The sequence below is a fragment of the Zingiber officinale genome, chromosome 3A (assembly GCF_018446385.1).
Source record: "Zingiber officinale cultivar Zhangliang chromosome 3A, Zo_v1.1, whole genome shotgun sequence".
NCBI classification, from domain to species: Eukaryota; Viridiplantae; Streptophyta; class Magnoliopsida; order Zingiberales; family Zingiberaceae; genus Zingiber; species Zingiber officinale.
In genome coordinates, this window is record NC_055990.1 from 162,097,009 (window position 1) to 162,118,006 (window position 20,998).

General features: G+C 37.4%; 3 protein-coding genes across 4 annotated transcripts; 1 reads left to right on the forward strand and 2 right to left on the reverse strand.

Moving 5' to 3' along the window:
• Positions 1 to 208: 208 nt before the first annotated feature.
• Positions 209 to 6,692, forward strand: LOC122053179 (mitogen-activated protein kinase 2-like). Of its 2 annotated transcripts, XM_042615105.1 has the most exons (6): positions 209 to 589; positions 2,436 to 2,565; positions 4,146 to 4,283; positions 5,331 to 5,663; positions 6,175 to 6,358; positions 6,440 to 6,692. In XM_042615105.1, the coding sequence occupies exons 1-6, from the start codon at positions 429 to 431 to the stop codon at positions 6,607 to 6,609; spliced, it is 1,116 nt and encodes a 371-aa protein (XP_042471039.1). In that variant the 5' UTR covers positions 209 to 428; the 3' UTR covers positions 6,610 to 6,692. The 2 variants fall into 2 exon arrangements, 1 of the variants encoding a protein (XP_042471039.1); XR_006132166.1 differs by lacking the exons at positions 6,175 to 6,358; positions 6,440 to 6,692 and adding an exon at positions 5,785 to 6,164 and having other exon boundaries at positions 232 to 589; positions 5,331 to 5,741.
• Positions 6,693 to 6,996: 304 nt separating this feature from the next.
• On the reverse strand, positions 6,997 to 9,992 carry LOC122050858 (U-box domain-containing protein 35-like). The gene is made up of 8 exons (XM_042611728.1): positions 9,848 to 9,992; positions 9,698 to 9,783; positions 9,506 to 9,627; positions 9,214 to 9,433; positions 9,087 to 9,172; positions 8,749 to 8,998; positions 8,556 to 8,657; positions 6,997 to 8,489 (listed from the first exon to the last, which is right to left on the reverse strand). The coding sequence occupies exons 1-8, from the start codon at positions 9,990 to 9,992 to the stop codon at positions 7,362 to 7,364; spliced, it is 2,139 nt and encodes a 712-aa protein (XP_042467662.1). The 3' UTR covers positions 6,997 to 7,361.
• A 3,061-nt stretch (positions 9,993 to 13,053) lies between these two features.
• On the reverse strand, positions 13,054 to 15,945 carry LOC122050859 (U-box domain-containing protein 52-like). Its single transcript, XM_042611730.1, has 10 exons — positions 15,801 to 15,945; positions 15,651 to 15,736; positions 15,459 to 15,580; positions 15,175 to 15,386; positions 15,040 to 15,097; positions 14,701 to 14,950; positions 14,507 to 14,608; positions 14,108 to 14,431; positions 13,265 to 14,020; positions 13,054 to 13,185 (listed from the first exon to the last, which is right to left on the reverse strand). The coding sequence occupies exons 1-10, from the start codon at positions 15,943 to 15,945 to the stop codon at positions 13,096 to 13,098; spliced, it is 2,145 nt and encodes a 714-aa protein (XP_042467664.1). The 3' UTR covers positions 13,054 to 13,095.
• Between the last annotated feature and the right edge of the window lie 5,053 nt (positions 15,946 to 20,998).

A 20,998-nucleotide genomic window follows, 5' to 3' on the forward strand; every position in this document is an offset into this window, starting at 1 on the left:
GTTAACATTTAATATCTAAAAAAATATATTTAAAATGAAAACCTTGAATTAGTTTCTTATGAAATATAATAAATTAACATCGTTTAATTAAGTTTTTTTTATTATCAAGAATCACCTTTTTTTAAAAAAAATTTAATGATAATAAATAATAATAAATAACTTATTTCGCGATAAATAATTAGGTAAAGTCTTTGAAGTCTTTGGCGCTTCTTCTCTTCGATGGCAGTAAAAAAAATCTCGCAGAGAGAGCGAAAGCGACGGCGAGGCACCACGAGAAACGCCGGCGAAAGCGAACTCCAACCTCCCGTTTCACGGTCGCGGGCTTCCTATTTACTCCTTTTTCTTTCCCCTTTCTCGCTCTTCTCCTTCACGAGATCCCAGCTTTTCCATCTCCTTTTTCTTCCATCTCCGCTGGAGAGGCCCTAGGCATGGAGTCCGCCGCCGCCCTCGGGGAGGGCCACATCAAGGGCATTCTCACCCACAGCGGCCGCTACGTCCGGTACAACGTGCACGGAAACCTATTCGAGGTCACGGCGAAGTACGTGCCCCCGATCCGCCCCATCGGCCGCGGGGCCAACGGCATCGTTTGGTGAGTCCAAAAGTTCACACCTTTGTACCTCACTCGCCTTTGTTCTTTATTCCCTTTGTTTGGCTTTTCCTACTTTGTGCTTGGATTGGGATACTTCGAAGGGTGAAGGGTGAAGAGTGAGTAGGATTCAGTAGCATTGACTTGGCATTATGAATGAGGCAAATCCGAAATTTTTATAGAGACAACATGTATTGTAGCAAAAATAGTATGCTTCCGTGCTCGTGGTAGTGAGACGATCTTGAAATTGCATATTTCCAAATAAAGGTTTCAGGACTTGAGATGATAGGCAAACAAGTTCAAGCTTAACATGTTCTCCTTTACATGATGTCGCTGAGAGTTCTGTGTTAGATAGATTTATTACATACGTCTGGGGAGGTAGAGATATAATTGTCTGATCCATGATTCAGAATTAATATGTTGTCTTTCCGTGTATTTTACTTGAGAGCTTCATCGCATGGGGTTTTATGATCTTCTGATAATAGTGGCATCCAGAAGTCACTGTTGCTTCATATATAATATGGCTAGTTGTTATTGGGCTAGTCAAGTTTCAATGTTTGAGTAGTGTTTCACTATGGCTGGATCAATCTATGGCTGGCTGATTTTATTCTGTTTTTCCTGACTTGCAAGATATATACATGGAAAATGAGAAATATTTAAGATCTTGAGAGCAGATAAAGCAAAATTAGTTTTGAGAGATTTGATGATGCTTAGTCCTCTTGACCAAGGGACTGTCATGTTTTTGTTCAATCTCATGTGCTTTGGGTCAGAATAGAGTGCTATACAAGCCAAGACAACATTTGCCACAAATTCATCTTCCACCATATAGTTCATTTTGCATTGTGGAATCTCATGTACAGGCTCTCTGTTTTATCAGTATGTAATAGTTGACTTTTACTACTACATGATTCAACCATTACTTATACTTTTCTTTCTAAACAAAGCAGTTTGTGCAAAAACAATATTTTATTTCCCTTTTTTTCCTTCCTGCTGAACTCTCCCTTTAATGTTGCCGATTTTCTTGTTATTATTATAAAGATGATAAAACTTAAAATGTATTATTTGTGATCTTTGAAATAAAACCTATACTGTAAGATATAGACATACTCTTTTCTTCTTATTATTATTATTTCTTTTAAATGTATCCCTGTTTTCTACTTGAGACTTGAGAGCCTTCAATACCTATCTATACTTGATTCTACACTCTAGTAGTACAGTGGTAGCACCTTTTCTTGGACATTCAACTTGACCACGTGCCTATGGCAACATATATTGGTGTCCACCAGAAGGATAAAAATTGATATTTTTAATTGTTTCACTTATATTCTACAATACCTTGAGGTATATAAGTAGGGATGACAATAGGTAGAGTATGTGCAATTTTTTTTTTATTATCTATATCTATGCCTGCTTGGTACATCCAAACCCATACTAATCTCATGCCCATGATGGGTGCTTACTATATGAGATTGATCATTACTTAATACTATTCTCTTCCTGTCTATGCTATACCAAATTGAACTTTGCTATTCTCAGAATAGTAAAATTCTTATTGCATGATTCACATTCTTTGGCTATGGATTGCTGCAACTGCTAGTTGGGAGATGCATTCCGGTTCAGTATTCAGTTGCCTCACTTTCCCTATTTTCATTTTTCTATAGTTGTGTCCTTTTACAAAATTTTCTGCAAACAATTTTCAAAATCAGGACTACATTATGGAATCAATTTGATTTTTTTTCCCCCTTCACTTTTCACTGCAGCATAATTCACATTTTGATGAAAAACTTGATAGTTTATTTCTTCTAAATTACCAATATTGAACGGGTCTGTTGGTTCCCCTGGTCTTTAGTGCTGCAGTAAATTCCCAGACTCATGAAGAGGTTGCGATAAAGAAGATTGGCAATGCATTTGATAATAGTATTGATGCCAAAAGAACTTTGCGAGAAATCAAGCTTCTTCAACATCTGAATCATGATAATGTAAGTTTAGTGCCAACTTGGCATGATTTCTTCATCTTCTAGTTTCTTTAGAGCTGTTTATGGTACTCGGGTTCTTCAATTAAATTGCACATTTCTTCCTGGTTCAGTACATAAGTTATTCATTGTTGTTGCTTCACCATAGTTTCGTTTAAAAAAAAAATCCACATTATTTTTACTATTACTTGGCATCTGATATTCCTCTGCTTCATAATCATATTTCCAATGTTTACTTCATAAACCATTGATCTTAAGAATTACTTAAAATTAGCAAGTAGTAATCTAACATGTATTCACATTCATAATGAAGGAAATTCTGCTTGATGAATGATGAATACCCTTTTTACTAATCTAATGCTGCTTCATTTATTCGTGAGATTTTCTAGCATTCAATGTAGAACAATTAGTGTGGCTTCATTTGTTTCAAAATCTTTTAGGATTTAGTTGAGAATGCTTCCTATGATCTTTTGGTGTTCTAATTGGTTATACTGAAATAATTGGGAGGTTGAGTTTGGTACCATTTCTTTTGCTTATTTTGAATATCCACTGGTTATGGCCTTCTAAAACTTCTGAAATGATACCATGTTAGACCAAACTATTATTGGTCAATTAACCTACAGGGCAATGTCTGTTAATGTGGAGAGCGTTGTTTGACGTCTATTATGACCTCAATAATATTCTTCAATTGTTTTTTGATTGGTCCCTTTTGGTTAAATGATTGATGATTTGATGCTAGTCACTCTTTTTTTAAGTTTCCTATTTATTTAATATTTACTGTAACAAAGCTTAATTTTTAATCTTTAATTTCCAAGTTATGCACATATATTATTTTCCTTTGTCACTCTTTGGTAATTGTATACATTTTTCTATTGAAAATGATGAACATGAGATAGACGCGATGAGGTATTTCTAGGAATTGGAAGATGATGAAAATTCTCTAGAATGACAGCATCAAGCAAGTCATGGTTTAGGAATCCAACGTGGTTTACTTTATTATAGTTGACCATGGCATCATTTTTATCTATGATTGCTGCTCCTAGCTATCAATTTTCAACTCATGTCTCTGATGATCCTGTGGGAACTCAAAGGTCTTATTTTTGTTTGACAGGACAATTTTAACAAAAGGAATGGGGGGTGGTATCGCTACTTGCCACATGTGTAATATTTATATTGTGGTTGAATAGTATTCCATCGTATTTGGAGAAATAACTAAAATAATTCTTTATTTGTTTAGTGAATATGATTCATGTTGAATCTGTTCTTGCAAGTCTAGGATTTCAGATGCCAGATAAAGAAGTGCAGAATCTATTTATTAGTTTATGTGTCTTAGTGTAGCATTTTTCTCACAACGAAATACTCAAAGATGGTTCATTGCTTGATTAGGCTTATTTTCATTTTTTGCGGTCAGTTTACTACTCAAGTATTATATGGTATTCACATCCTTAGCTTGATAATTGTGGTTAAGTTAATTTTTATTTGGATTTAACATTCTTTCTAAGAGTTTCATCTCTTTTGAAGATATATACTTTTGTTTTAATTGAAACTTTTATTATTCAGCTTATAGTTCATGTACTTTGTTGTAGGTTATTGCAATTAAGGACATCATACGGCCTCCAAACAGGGAAAACTTCAATGATGTCTACATCGTTTATGAGTTAATGGATACTGACCTTCATCAGATAATTCACTCCAACCAAGCATTGACAGATGATCATTGCCAGGTTTGATGTTAGCAACCACTGCACATGTGCATAAGATCTGCTTGAAAGAGGAATATAGTTATTTTTTAGTGCTACATAATTTTTTGAGATCATCATCTGGATTTTGGATGGATCTTAGAGTTGGCATCCTTACTTGAAAATGTTTTCCTAAATGAAATTTAAGGCATCCCCTTGGCATCACGTATGTTGGCTCTTAATACTAGAAGCCCCTGTTTAACAGTTTATTTTCATCACGTTTCAGAAATTTTTTTAGCAGGTGTTTTACCACAACAATGGAAAACGTTCTATTTATCAAATTTCTTTGGTTTAGTTAGGTGGATTTTTCCCCTTCTTTTAAGAGCAACACAATCCATTAAAGTAAAACCAATTAAATCTCTTTTTGTTGTTTCTAATAAAGTTCTCTGAGATTTTTAGATTTGACTCACATCTGTATCTATTAAATTTGACCATACTGTGAGCTTTTAGTGTTCAGATGTACCATTTTCAGTTGCTTTAATCAATGCATATGAAAGTTCTTAAGATGCCAATGTGCTTATTCTTTTATTATGAAAGTTTTTTTTCCTGTTTTCCAAGCATAAAATCAGGCATTTAGATCCATACAGTTGTTATGATGAATCTCTTGTATGGAATAGCAGAGTTATTTTGTAGTGTATATTGGAGTCAAGGTTGCCAATATTAGTTTATATCACCAAGTACCAGCGATACATGGGTTTGTATGGAGAAACATATAATTTCCCTGTGCTGGTTGATTTCAATTTTGGTTCAGTGGCAAAATGGTACATATCACCCATTCCAATTGATTTTTTTTTTTTTAAACCATGCATAGAATAGATTACTTTTTTAAGATATAATTGATCATACGGAGAGATGGCATAGAGTTCAATGGAGCATAAGAATCGTGTAGCTGATCTTAAGTTGTTGGGAAAAACACAATTCAATGATGGTAACAATCAGTTGGTGTAGTTTTCTACTTGCATGTCTTACTGCATGGTAGCTTGCAATGCCCACTTGTTACTTTTGTTTCCTAACACTATCTATTATTGGCAGTTTTTTCTACATCAGTTACTCAGAGGGCTGAAATATGTGCACTCTGCAAATGTTCTGCACCGTGATCTTAAGCCTAGCAATTTGCTCTTAAATGCAAGATGTGATCTCAAGATTGGAGATTTTGGATTGGCAAGAACAACATCTGAAACAGACTTCATGACTGAATATGTTGTCACTAGGTGGTACCGAGCACCTGAATTGCTCCTTAATTGTTCAGAGTACACTGCTGCTATTGACATCTGGTCTGTGGGGTGCATACTTGGTGAAATAGTGACTAGAGAGCCTTTATTTCCAGGAAAAGACTACGTTCATCAATTAAAGCTAATAACTGAGGTAAAATTGTGGCTGTCTTAAACACAAGCATTCATTAATTTACATTTATGTCATGCATTGTTTACTCACAGATGGATCTTCTTCAAGTATATTATGCCTGTTGGTTTATTTGGGTTTTAGTTTGGTGATTTATTGTTTTCTTTCTTCTTGGCCATTGCTAACCATCATTGGTGCCTTGATCACCATTCTGCAACTCTTTTCTTGAGGTGGATCAATACTCGTTTTGTGTTAATTCTTTACTCTGGGTTAAACCTTTCTCAATAAGTTAAAGAAAAATTAGTTTCTCACTTACGTTTCGTTCACTATTATATGTACATCACCAACAATATGATTATCATTCTTTTGTCAGAATTTTTCACTCATAAGTTTACAAGGCTCTCTAGATTGGTCATTTATAATCTATGAGAACACTGATGCCACTTTGTTTCTAACCTAATATTACTTTCTTCTTTAGTAAATTACTTCTTGAAGCTAATAATTTGGCACTTGCATTGCATTTTTACATGATAAGTTAATAGGTTCACCCGATGACTCAAGCCTCGGATTTCTCCGGGGCGACAATGCTCGTAGATACGTGAGACAATTCCCTCAATATCCAAAGCAAGATTTTCATTCTAGGTTCCCCACTATGTCGAGTGGAGCCATTGATCTGCTAGAGAAAATGCTTGTATTCGACCCAAGCAAGAGAATCACAGGTAAATACTACATCTTTCTAGCTGTTCTTAGTTACAATTACGTTCTACATCAAGTGTACATTCAATTATATCTTGTGGCAGCTGATGAAGCTCTCTGCCATCCATACTTGGCATCTCTCCATATCGACGGTGAATCTGTTTGCCCCACTCCATTCAGCTTTGATTTCGAACATCCATCGTACACCGAAGAGGATATCAAAGAGCTCATTTGGAGAGAATCATTGAAGTTCAACCCAGATCCACATCACTAGCTACGAATACACAAGCTCACTATAATCAGTCCTTGAATGGAGGCCTTCTCTATACCTTAACTGTTGCTAGTCATTCCACCCAACATCGTTGCAAAAAGCTTGAGGAAAATAAGGTAACTCAACATTCATAATCCAAGCAATGTTTTAATTGGCTCATTATATGTATTGTTAAGAACCCTGTGCTGTTTTCACGATTGATCTATGACACTGTTGTGTTCGTTTAATTTGCTCGACTATCTACATCAAGCAGTTGTTAATAGTATCTCATCTCCTTCCATTTTCTTGTGAAGAAATAATCATTATATTGAAAGTACTAATGGGGGATTTGTATATTTGCTTGATTTGCCTGCTAATTTTCTTTCTTTTTTATTCTCATATTTATTCAAAATTGTTCTATACATATATCCACAAACTGTGTAGCGAGTAGTAACATGCTTGAAATTGCTAGTTTTGCATATATTCTCAATTGATTGTGCAGTTTTTGCCAGTCGAGAAGAAAGAATTAAACAAATTGTATTGATGATCATTCAATTACATCACAAGATTGGATCTTTATATACATCATACAGAGATTTGATCAACTCATCTCACTTTTGACCCCGATCGTTTCTTCCCTGTTCTTGGAAGCTGCTCATCTTCTTCCCAGCATTCCTATTCCACTATTCGGGCTTCTCGAGCTTTCACTCCCAGATCGTATCGTTCCATGCCCATTCATCCCATCCTGAAACAAAAGAAAGAGACACATATTACATTCATGTTCGACATTCAATGATTTCAATCACAAAATCAGATAAACATACTTGCGTCGAGACGTGACTAGAGATGGATGAAGGAAAGGAGCCCATGCCAAACCCACCGTACTCCAAGTTATCCTCCGCAAGCTCCCGGAGTCTATTGAGCTCCGGAAGTATCACCGTCGCAAGGTCCGGCCTGTCCTTCTTCCTGAGCTCCGCGCACTTGAGCGCTACCTTGGCCAAGCTCAAAGCTTCCTCGACTGGCCAATCAGGCACCGACTGGTCCAACATTTCTCCGAACGTCCCCTTCTCGATGGCACGATCCATGTAGTGCGACAGCCCCATGGGAGGCTTGGCAGAGATCAGCTGCAACAGCAAGATTCCCAGCGAGTAGACGTCGGATTTGGTGCCGAGCATGCCCGTCTGCTGATACTCCGGGTCGATGTAGCAGAACGTGCCGGCCGTGGCCGTCATGCGATACTGGGTGACGTTGTTCGCCACGGAAGGGGGCACCAAGCGAGCGAGTCCGACGTCACTGATCTTGCTCACGTAGTTCCTATCGAGCAGGATGTTCGCGGGCTTCAGGTCTCTGTGGACCAACGGCTCGGGCTTGGTCTGGTGCAGGAAGAGCAAGCCGGTGCCGATCTCCGCCGCAATTCGGAACCTGTGCTGCCATGGAATGGGCGGCGTGTTCCCTCTCCTGAACAGACGATCTTCCAAGCTCCCGAGCGCCATGTGTTCGTACACAAGGCAGCCGTACTCCGGGCAAGCGCCTAGCAGTAGCACCATGTTTGGATGTCGAATGCAACACAGTATTTCTACCTCCTGCTGAAATTGAGACTTTCCATGAGCAGCATCCGGACGCAATACCTTGATCGCCACTGGTGTATGATCTAGATTACACTTGTAAACAGGGCCGTAACCACCTTCTCCAATTTTCCTCTTCTCTAGGAAGTTTTCAGTGGCGGCTTCAATCTCCTCTATCGAATACCTTCTATACCTGAGATTTGCATGTGAGTCTGGATTCGACGCCCTCTGTGCTTCAGACTCTGCGATCCTTTTCGCTTTCTCGCTCTCTGCCAAGGCGAGCGTAGCTTCTTCTAGCCTCTTCTCTTCCCCCATCTTCCAGCGCTGAAGCTCCATTGCCTGCGATACAGCATCATTAATTCTTCTCTGAACACCTCCAATTTTGAAAGAAAAAAAAAACTCTACTTTTTGTTTGGCTGTAAGTGCTTCCTTGCAGGCTGTGCTATACATGTCCATGGTTTGCTTGAGTTCTAACTTCAACCTTCTTATCTCTGTTTCGACATCGTCCTGCGAGTCGCAAGGAACACACTTGTTAGTTAACTCGATCACCAACACCATGATTTGCCAACATGTTTGGATTTACTTCTGTTGTTCTCACCACAGACTGAGATGATGAACTTTCATGAGACAGGGAAGAATGTTGTTCGTTCCCTATCGAGTACGCACCCACCGACTTGCGCGGCGACTCGAAATTGCGTTCGTAGTTGTCCAGCATGTTGGAGTATCTCTGGGGGTATCCGTGGTCGATGCTCGGCCTACTACTGCTCACGAATGATATATCGCTCTCCACCATTATCTCTCCATATGATCTTGTGGCCGAAGCTCGTGTTCCTCTGTTAAAAGGTGACCTGTTCGAGGAAGATTGCCCATTCTTCAGCAGGTAGGACGAGCAAGCGATCAAGGAAAGTTTGTGCATGTTAAGAGAATTATTCTTACTTGATCGAATCACTCTCTTTCTGTGAACTCCATGGGCCAACCGGAGTCTCACTTACAGCTATGAAATATGACAAGTTCTTCAGAGGCTTTTCATTACAGTAACAAAGTTAGTTTATGTTGATAGAAGCAACAGACCTTTCATGGCATTCCTGTTGCTTGGTCTTGCTGATTCAGATATGGCGATCGGTTGCGCTTGGATTTGTGAGCGAATAGGCGGCGGGAGGGTCGGCGGCGGCCGGGAGGCATTCCTCAGGGACAAGACCTTCCCCTTTGAGATGACGTAGACAGTGGAGAAATCAGGAACCCCTTTGTAGATGGTAGTGCTGAGGTCCGTGCTTCTGAATGCTCTGAAGAGTGCAAGATTCAAATTGTAGTGCCACCATGCCTCCTAGTAAAATCGCAATTCGACATGATAATACCTGACGAATCCGCCTTTGGGTGATGCACCAACAACGAGCTTTTCGACTACAATATTCGAAACGAAGTCTATGATTGCTTTGGCAACATCACTTTCTTTCACTATGATTTCCTTGCATTGCACCTGCTCAAGAATGCTCTGATTTCCATCAGTTCATTCATGTGATCGCTTAAAAGAGAAATAAAATGCTCACATCCTTTCGAGCGCAGAAGCATTTGCAAGGATTGATGATGTCTCTTGTGATATTGGCAATGTAATTGGCTTCATCCTCTTGGCCCACTGTGAAGCATGGAATTCAAGGAGGGAAGAAAGAAATATATGGAAGTCACAATGCATCGCTTACTCGAGGTCTTGGTGTTGATATGGAGGAGGGTGAGGGTTTGTCCTGCCGTGACGAGGTTGTCCAGAGCCCACTTGAAGGCGTTCTGGCTGCTCTTGTCTCTGTCCATCGCCACCACCACCATTGGCGAGACTTGACCTTCAGACATGATGCTCTGCACTACAAACATTCGTGCGTCAGTGTCAACTTGATTATCATTCTCCAACAAAGCAATGCATTGAGAGAGCTCACCGTCTTTTTCTTTTGTTTTTTGTTTTCCTTCGCGAATGCAGAGTTCTGTTTGATCTCCTTGTTGTTCACGTTTATTTATCCCTTGCACTTTCAAGCTTTTTATTAGTATTATCCTGTTTGATCTCGTTGGCCATGCAACTATTAGGAAGGCGTTGGAGTAAGGACAACTAGATTATTAACTAGATTAGGAGATGTTAATTAATGGATGTAAATTTCTTTTCCCACCCCCTCTGACGGCCCATCCCCCTCTCTCTCCTCTATTAAATGACATTTTCACCCTTCCTTCTTTAAATAACAAGTTTTTTTTCTAATTTTATTTACTTCTTTAATATTAAAAAATAAATAAAATATTAAAAAATTATACTATTTTTTTAATATTAAATAAATATTATTTATCATGGTAAATATATAATAAAAAATTATTTAAAAAGAATAAAATTGATAAAAAAACTGATTAAAAAATAAAACAGTTAAAAAAAGTTTGATAAAAAAACTGATTAAAAAGAAATATAAATGTGAAGAAAAAAAACGTGAAGTGAATAAGGGGTATAAAGGTCAAAACATGGGTGGGCCCGGGAGGTGAGGGTGTCAGGGGAGGAGGGAAAAGCAGGTCTCATTATGGATATAACAGCTGATGTAGATGTCCTATCTGCCTTTTAAAAATAGTGAAGTCATATATTTCTCGTATCATGAATGTTTTAAGTTGAACTAAATCTAGGTTCGCCATGTTTAATTTTTTTCTTCATTTTTCTATTTTTGTAATTTAGTTATTTGTTTATCAAATTATTATGCCATTTTAGAAATATATAAATGTTAGAACCCGGGATAATTTTGATATGATCAACCAAGTTCAATTAAGTCATGTTGTATTTGATCCTTGTGTCTAAGTGCGCAGGAGCTTAGGAACACAAGAAGTCGAGCGGAATACATAGCTAGTGAGAAGGGTTGTACGGGAAAGGAGCTGACGGGTTTGGTGCATCTGAGGGACGAAATGCTACGGAAGAATATACCGGTGGACGAAAAGAACGTGCACGACGTTCAAGGAACGAGAAACTGGGGAGGAAGCTTGCTCGAGGAGAAGGCCGGAAGATAGATCCGGGTAGACCTAATTCCGGATAAACGAAATTACCTAGATGATCAGAGCAACGAAAGAGAAAATAGAGCTACTGAAGCTACTGAAGGCGCCTCCAACGCTGTTGTAGGCGCCCTCGCGCCTTTCTGGTGGAAGACGCCTTCAATCTCTTGAAGGCACCTTCGAGCCTTTATGGAAGACGTCTTCAACTACTTGAAGGTGCCTTAAACCGGGCAAAAGCAACCGTTGGCGAAGATAAAATATTATCTTCGCTTGCCTCCCTGGAGGCACCTTCCACCTTATTAGAAGCGTCTTCCACCTTATTAGAGGCGTCTTCCAACTTCGGATAAGATTTTCTAAGGGCTATAAAAAAACCCTTAGAATTAGGAAATATACAACAACTTTTTTATTCATTTCCTAGCAACTTTCTGAGCATGTAAAAGGCTTCTCCGCCTTCAAGATCTACTAATGTTTTTCAACGTCTTGGATTAATAACCATTTAGATTGTAATCAAGTAAACCTCTGACCTTTTAGCTATTCTTTATTTTATTAGTTGTTCGATTATTGTTATTATAATTGTGCTATCGTGCTGCTAATCTACGTTGAAAGAACGAGAAGAGTTTTTCTATTTTATCTTATATAGACAATTCACTCCCTCTTGCCAACCTCCTCTGAGCCAACAATAACTGTTAATTTAAGAAATTAAATAAATACAAGTGATTTGTATGGATTACTATCGTCTAAGCTTATTTATATCGTTTAATAATACATGAAAATAAAAAAATAAATGCGCTATAATTTTCAGTCTGTAATAGCAGATAAATTTAAGATGCGCTTTAATTTTCAGTCATTTACAATTAAAAGGCATCAATGAAAGAAATAAAAAAGTAGTCATTTAATTACATCAAAATGTTCATCAGATTGTCAAATAGGGAGTGCCACAGGTTCCATAAAACAATCTCCAAGTTCTTTGTTATTGCTATGTGCATATCGAACCGTCCGTAGGTAACCTCATCGTAAAGCGATGGTTAGTGTGTGGATTCATCCTCCCCCATCACATGCACCCACTCAAAGGAGAGGTCGCCATCTCGACTTCTACTTGGGCAGCTCCCTTGCTTGTATGTCATGTAGGACTGGATCAGTGGTCCATTCAGAGGACCTGATAATGTTTGTCTTGTATTTCCATATCCTGAAACATCAAAATATGGACTTACTTGATCGTTTGCAACTGCTGCAATGAATCTTGTATTGGCCAGATTCGCAGTCATGGCATTGGCAACTGGGTGCAATGCAGCATGCTCTTGGTCAAGAATGTACTCTAGTTCTACATCTCTGTGAATAGACTTGTTATTTCGATCCTTCAAAATTTGAAATCGGGCCATCACGGATGATTCAACATCTTCTGCCTTGCTCGATTCATGGTTTGCTGATGCACTGACTTGATTTTCTTCTTCTCTTATGCTTTCAGTATCTTTGGGCTTCAAAGGTGAATCATGGGCCTAGAGGCTATGCAGGGAGTTCAGACTTGAAGACATGCCGGATTGTGGAGGCTTATCTGGAAATATATATATATATGTAAAAAGAGTAACTAGTAATTTTAGAAAAGAGGCCAATTTGAGAATAGTGCTTATGGTTTTCAGATTCAATCTTCATTTGAGCAATTACAAGTTCTTGCTTTAGTCTACAGGCCAAAAGTTCTGCTTGTACCCATAGATTCTTGTACAACGATGCTTGCTTGCTTTCTTCACTTTCAGTAAAACTTCGTGATACTGCATTCTCAAACGTCTGCAGATTTACGAAAGGTAGAATAGACAAAATGGTCCAACGAATTGTATTGATGATAATTCAATTACAGCACAAGATTGGATCTTTATATACATCACATAGAGATTTGATCAACTCATCTCACTTTTTGACCTCATCGTTTCTTCCTGTTCTTGGAAGCTGCTCATCTTCTTCCCAGCATTCCTATTCCACTATTCGGGCTTCTCGAGCTTTCACTCCCAGATCGTATCGTTCCATGCCCATTCATCCCATCCTGAAACAAAAGAAAGAGACACATATTACATTCATTTTCGACATTCAATGATTTCAATCACAAAATCAGATAAACATACTTGCGTCGAGACGTGACTGGAGATGGATGAAGGAAACGAGCCCATGCCAAACCCACCGTACTCCAAGTTATCCTCCGCAAGCTCCCGGAGTCTATTGAGCTCCGGAAGTATCACCGTCGCAAGGTCCGGCCTGTCCTTCTTCCTGAGCTCCGCGCACTGGAGTGCTACCTTGGCCAAGCTCAAAGCTTCCTCGACTGGCCAATCAGGCACCGACTGGTCCAACATTTCTCCGAACGTCCCCTTCTCGATGGCACGATCCATGTAGTGCGACAGCCCCATGGGAGGCTTGGCAGAGATCAGCTGCAGCAGCAAGATTCCCAGCGAGTAGACATCGGATTTGGTGCCGAGCATGCCCGTCTGCTGATACTCCGGGTCGATGTAGCAGAACGTGCCGGCCGTGGCCGTCATGCGATACTGGGTGACGTTGTTCGCCACGGAAGGGGGCACCAAGCGAGCGAGTCCGACGTCACTGATCTTACTCACGTAGTTCCTATCGAGCAGGATGTTCGCGGGCTTCAGGTCTCTGTGGACTAACGGCTCGGGCTTGGTCTGGTGCAGGAAGAGCAAGCCGGTGCCGATCTCCGCCGCAATTCGGAACCTGTGCTGCCATGGAATGGGCGGCGTGTTCCCTCTCCTGAACAGACGATCTTCCAAGCTCCCGAGCGCCATGTGTTCGTACACAAGGCAGCCGTACTCTGGGCAAGCGCCTAGCAGTAGCACCATGTTTGGATGTCGAATGCAACACAGTATTTCCACCTACACAGTCCAATCGAAGAACTTCAAGGTTTGATTGTTGTTGTTGTAGTAGAAGTAGAAGAAGTAGTAATTGTTTACTGTATCTACCTCTTGCTGAAATTGAGACTTTCCATGAGCAGCATCCGGACGCAATACCTTGATCGCCACTGGTGTATGATCTAGATTACACTTGTAAACAGGGCCGTAACCACCTTCTCCAATTTTCCTCTTCTCTAGGAAGTTTTCAGTGGCGGCTTCAATCTCCTCTATCGAATACCTTCTATACCTGAGATTTGCATGTGAGTCTGGATTTGACGCCCTCTGTGCTTCAGACTCTGCGATCCTTTTCGCTTTCTCGCTCTCTGCCAAGGCAAGCGTAGCTTCTTCCAGTCTCTTCTCTTCCCCCATCTTCCAGCGCTGAAGCTCCATTGCCTGCGATACGGCATCATTAATTCTTCTCTGAACACCTCCAATTTTGAAAGAAAAAAAAAAGAAAAAAAACTCTACTTTTTGTTTGGCTGTAAGTGCTTCCTTGCAGGCTGTGCTATACATGTCCATGGTTTGCTTGAGTTCTAACTTCAACCTTCTTATCTCTGTTTCGACATCGTCCTGCGAGTCGCAAGGAACACACTTGTTAGTTAACTCGATCACCAGACACCATGATTTGCCAACATGTTTGGATTTACTTCTCTTGTTCTCACCACAGACTGAGATGATGAACTTTCATGAGACAGGGAAGAATGTTGTTCGTTCCCTATCGAGTATGCACCCACCGACTTGCGCGGCGACTCGAAATTACGTTCGTAGTTGTCCAACATGTTGGAGTATCTCTGGGGGTATCCGTGGTCGATACTTGGCCTACTACTGCTCACGAATGATATATCGCTCTCCACCATTATCTCTCCATATGATCTTGTGGCCGAAGCTCGTGTTCCTCTGTTAAAAGGTGACCTATTCGAGGAAGATTATCCATTGTTCAGCAGGTAGGAAGAGCAAGCTATTGAGGAAAGTTTTGTGCATGTTAAGAGAATTATTCTTACTTGATCGAATCACTCTCTTTCTGTGAACTCCATGGGCCAACCGGAGTCTCACTTACAGCTATGAAATATGGCAAGTTCTTCAGAGACTTTTCATTACAGTAACAAAGTTAGTTTATGTTGATAGAAGCAACAGACCTTTCATGGCATTCCTGTTGCTTGGTCTTGCTGATTCAGATATGCCGATCGGTTGCGCTTGGATTTGTGAGCGAATAGGCGGCGGGAGGGTCGGCGGCGGCCGGGAGGCATTCCTCAGGGACAAGACCTTCCCCTTTGAGATGACGTAGACAGTGGAGAAATCAGGAACCCCTTTGTAGATGGTAGTGCTGAGGTCCGTGCTTCTGAATGCTCTGAAGAGTGCAAGATTCAAATTGTAGTACCGCAATGCCTCCTAGTAAAATCGCAATTCGACATGATAATACCTGACGAATCCGCCTTTGGGTGATGCACCAACAACGAGCTTTTCGACTACAATATTCGAAACGAAGTCTATGATTGCTTTGGCAACATCACTTTCTTTCACTATGATTTCCTTGCATTGCACCTGCTCGAGAATGCTCTGATTTCCATCAGTTCATTCATGTGATCGCTTAAAAGAGAAATAAAATGCTCACATCCTTTCGAGCGCAGAAGCATTTGCAAGGATTGATGATGTCCCTTGTGATATTGGCAATGTAATTGGCTTCATCCTCTTGGCCCACTGTGAAGCATGGCATTCAAAGAGGGAAGAAAGAAATATATGGAAGTCACAATGCATCGCTTACTCGAGGTCTTGGTGTTGACATGGAGGAGGGTGAGGGTTTGTCCTGCCGTGACGAGGTTGTCCAGAGCCCACTTGAAGGCGTTCTGGCTGCTCTTGTCTCTGTCCATCGCCACCACCACCATTGGCGAGACTTGACCTTCAGACATGATGCTCTGCACTACAAACATTCGTGCGTCAGTGTCAACTTGTTTATCATTCTCCAACAAAGCAATGCATTGAGAGAGCTCACCGTCTTTTTCTTTTGTTTTTTGTTTTCCTTCGCGAATGCAGAGTTCTGTTTGATCTCCTTGTTGTTCACGTTTATTTATCCCTTGCACTTTCGATCTTTTTATTAGTATTATCCTTTGTGATCTCGTTGGCCATGCAACTATTAGGAAGGCGTTGGAGTAAGGACAACTAGATTATTAACTAGATTAGGAGATGTTAATTATGGATATAACAGCTGATATAGATGTCCTGTTTGTCTTTTAAAAATAGTGAAATCATATATTTCTCGTATCATGAATGTTTTAAGTTGAACTAAATCTAGGTTCGCCATGTTTAATTTTTTCTTCATTTTTCTATTTTTGTAATTTAGTTATTTGTTTATCACATTATTATGCCATTTTAGAAATATATAAATGTTAGAATCCGGGGTGGTTTTGGTGTGGTCAACCAAGTTCAGTTAAGTCCTGTTGTATTTGATCATTGTGTCTAAGTGCGCAGGAACTTAGGAACACAAGAAATCGAGCGGAAGATGCAGCTAGCGAGAAGGGTGACATGGGAAAGGAGCCGACGGACTTGGTGCATCCAAGGGACGAAATGCTACAGAAGAATACACTGGTGAACGAGAAGACGTGCATGACGTTCGAGAGATGAAATGCTACATAAGAGTGCACCGGTAAACGAGAAGAACGTGTACGAAGTTCGAGGGACGAGAAGCCGGGGAGGAAGCATACTCGAGGAGAAGGCCGGAAGATAGTGTAGGACCGTTAGATTCGATAGAGGGGGGGGTGAATATCGATTCGAAAAGTCGAGTAAAAATACGCAGCGGAAAAGTAAATGAACACAGTTGTTTTTACTTCGTTCGGAGCCTGTGACGACTCTTACTCGAAGGCCCGTGGTCCTTGACCACTTTCGTTGGGCAATCACTAACAATTTGAATATAATTACAAAATGAATACAGGGAATGCTAGTTAAACAAAGTAATACCGACAAGGAAATTAACTAAAACCGAAGGAGCACTTTGTCGGAGCTTTGTTGGCGTCGCAGCAAAGCAGCAGAACCAGCAGTAGAAGAGTTCTCAGATTGATGATTCTGAAGCTCCTGCCTGGGGCTTCTTTTATATGTTGCTCCGGGCACCTGGATTCCTTCCGGGCGCCTGGAATGTGACGTAGCTGCTCAAACCGAGATGCTCCACGTGGCGACGACTTGGCTGGATATAATTTGCCTTCCGGACGCCCGGATCCCCTCCGGGCGCCCGGACCACCTTGTTCCAGAAAACTCCCTTTTCCTGCAAAACAAAGTTAGTCCGAGGCAATATATATCCTGCAACATAGATTGTTAGCACATTTTATAATAGTATGAATTAGCACAAATAGTATGACTTAGATTCCGTCTTTCCGAGACCGGAATCTAGTCACGATCTCGACTTAGACATCCGAAATGGATCTAAGCCGGATCGACGCCTAATGTTCCCTTCCCGGGAACGCGTCCTCGCAGTCACTCCCCTCCAGTGACTTACCTCACTTACCTGCCAGACGTCCGGTCAGCCCTTCGACCCGTCTGGACTTCTTGCCAGCTATCCGGTCAGCCCGTCGACCTAGCTGGACTTCTTGTCAAGCGTCCGGTCAGCCCGTCGACCCGCTTGGACTTCTCGCTAGCTATCCGGTCAGCCCGTCGACCTAGCTGGACTTCGTGCCAGACATCCGGTCAGCCCGTCGACCTGTCTGGACTTCTCCTGCACACTCGATCAAAGTGTCAGACAACAACAAAACTAATTAACCTATTTGTCATTCATCAAAACCTGGGTTAAATCGTTAGTGCTAACCGCACCAACAATCTCCCCCTTTTTGATGGAATGACAACCTGGTTAAGTTAGTGAAAACATATGCAAGAAACAACATGCATTTATGTGGTTTTAAAGTTAGTCTGTATTTTCAAATTGGTTTAGCTAACTTAACCACCTAACCCTCCCCCTTTGGCATGCATCAAAAAATGAGCAGGGGTAAACAAGCATAGTGTAGAGTAATAAAAAGTTTAGTTCAAAAATTCAAAGATATTGATAAAAGTACAATTTTTAACAGCAAGTTAAAAAAATAGTCAAGTTGACTTGGGGGAGTTTAAAGTTTTGAAAACTTGTTTAAAGCATTGGCTTTTAGCTTTTAGAAAAATTGTTAAGTTTAGATAGTCTAATTTTTAAACATAAGTGTATAAGGTCTAAATTTCAAGATCAAGTTTAAATTTTCAAAATAAGTTTCAACTTTGAAACGCTTTTCAAACATAAGTTTTTAAAACCAAAATTCTAAAACTAAGTTTGAAAAATCTATTTTTCAAAACTGATTGAAATTTATTTTTCAACACTAAGTTTGTAAAAGATTCAATTTTCAAAATTAAGGAAAATGATTTTGAGAAGCTTAGTTTGTAAACTTAAGTTTTGAAAAATCTAATTTCCACAATTTTCAATAACAACGTAATTTTTTTTTTAAGCTAATTTTTGTAAAATTTAACTTTCAAATCAAATTGTCAAAATTAAGTAAAATCAAATTTTAAGAACTAGATTCAGGACAATTTTCAAAGTAAAGTTAAATTAAATTTAAATCTTTACTTTTAGTTTTCAAAGGAGTTTGGTAAAAGTAAGATCATATTTTTAGAATGTTTTTGTAAAATTTGTTTTCCAAAATCAAATTTTCAAAGTTTAAAAGTACTAGTTTCAAAACCATGGTTTAAAATACTTGAAAAATTCAGTTTTCAAAGACTAAGTAAAAAGGATAAAAAGTTTGTGATTTAAAAAAAAAATCACAATTTAAAACAAGTTGTTTTTAAACTTTGATTTTCAAAATTAAGTTTAAAATTCAATTTGGAAAACTAAAGTAGTTTTATTTCTCCCCCTGAATTTGATACTCCTTTAATTTATTACTCTCCTTTAATTTATTAAATTTTCTAGGGGATTTTAAAAAAATTGAACCTCCCCCTGAATTGGTTACTTCCCTTAATTTAATATCTCTCCCTTAAGTTAATATTAAGGTTTGGTTGTGTTAAATTTCAAAAGCCCTAACGCATTTGTCTAATTTAGTAACACTTATATTATTATCTCTGTATCCTTGGTATAACTGTTTATTTGAATTTGATTAATCAATTATTAATTAATTTTAGATTGCGCTTAACTTTAGTTTAAGGTTTAATAAGATTTTATTAATTCAATAACAGTTAACCATTATCAATAATTTATTGATTAATTTTTACTTGATTTAATAAGTTAATAAAATAATTTAAATTTCATATTAATTGATTGAGTTGTCAATGAAAGTGTTAGTTATAATTATATTTTTATTAACTTTCTTTTAAGTGGGATTTGAAGTTAGCATAAAGTTAAAATTATTAGACACAGTTAAGTAAGGTTCAAGTCAATTTTAGTTCTCAAATGAAATTAAACTTAAACAGTTAAGTTCTACTTATTGATTACATAATTAAGTTTAAAGTTAAAGTTAACGGAATTTAAGTTTTTAAGTTAGGTGTCTAAGTTTTAAATGAATTCAAAAGAATTATTATTATTATTATTATTTTTAAGGGATTTCTAACAGGATTTATAAAACAATGTTTAAAAGGATTTTAAAATGATGTTTATAATTATTTAATGGCAATTAACATATGTTCAATTCAGTTTTGATTTTAGATTTAAATTAATATTAGTGATTAATTTAGGTTTAAGTTTTAAGTTTAAGTTAAATTTTTAAATTTTAATTGTAATTTCAATATTAAGTTTTAATTTAAGTTTTAATAATCAGTTAGGTTAAATTAAGTTTAAAAATCATTTTAAGAAAAATAATGTTTAAGGTAAAAAAATTTAAAATCTAAATAATACTTTTTAAAGTTTAAGAATAATTTTTTTTTAAAAAAAAACAATTTAAAATGGTTTTTAAAAGATTTTTAAAAGAGTTTTTAAAAGGATTTTTTTTTTAAAGAGTTCTTAAAAAGATTTTTAAAATAATTTTCAAAATAGTTTTTTTTTTAAAAGGATTTTTAAAGTTTTTTAAAATGATTTTTAAAAGAGTTTTTAAAATAATTTTTAAAATGTTTTAAAATAATTTTTAAAGTTTTTAAAATGATTTTTAAAAGAGTTTTTAAAATAATTTTTTAAAATAAATTTTTTTTTAAGTTTTAAAATGATTTTTAAAAGAATTTTTAAAATAATTTTTAAAAGGTTTTAAAATAATTTTTAAAAGATTTTTTTTTAAAGTTTTAAAATGATTTTTAAAAGAATTTTTAAAATAATTTTTAAAAGGTTTTAAAATAATTTTTAAATGAATTTTTAAAGTTTTTAAAATGAGTTTTAAAAGGATTTTTAAAATAGTTTTTAAAGAATTTTTAAAATAATTTTTAAGGAATTTTTAAATAATTTTAAAGAATTTTTAAAATAGTTTTTAAAGAGTTTTTAAAATAATTTTTAAAGAGTTTTTAAAATAGTTTTTAAATAATTTTTAAAAGAATTTTTAAAGAATTTTTAAATAATTATTAAAATAGTTTTTAAAGAGTTTTTAAAATAATTTTTAAAGAATTTTTAAAATCGTTTTTAAAGAATTTTTAAAATAATTTTTAATTAATTTTTAAAATAGTTTTTAAAGAGTTTTTAAAATAATTTTTAAAGTTAAAATAATTTTTTAAAATTAAAATAATTTTTTAAAGTTAAAATAATTTTTTAAAGTTAGTTAAAAATAATTTGAAATTTAATTTTAATTAACTTAATTAATTAATTTAATCCTTATTCATCTCACCCGATCTAGATTATCAATCAGGGTATCCTTTAATTTTGTGAGATGAAGTTAATTTGATTAATTATAGAGTTTGGTTTAACTTGTGTTAGATTCAGGTTTAGCTTTAGTCTCAACAAATAGATATTATTCGGATAAACTTCTAAGTTTGGTGAGTCACTTGGACGTCATTAGAAGTAACCAACCTTTCGAGGTTTTCCGAATAGTCCTATCCATGGAGCTTAGTACT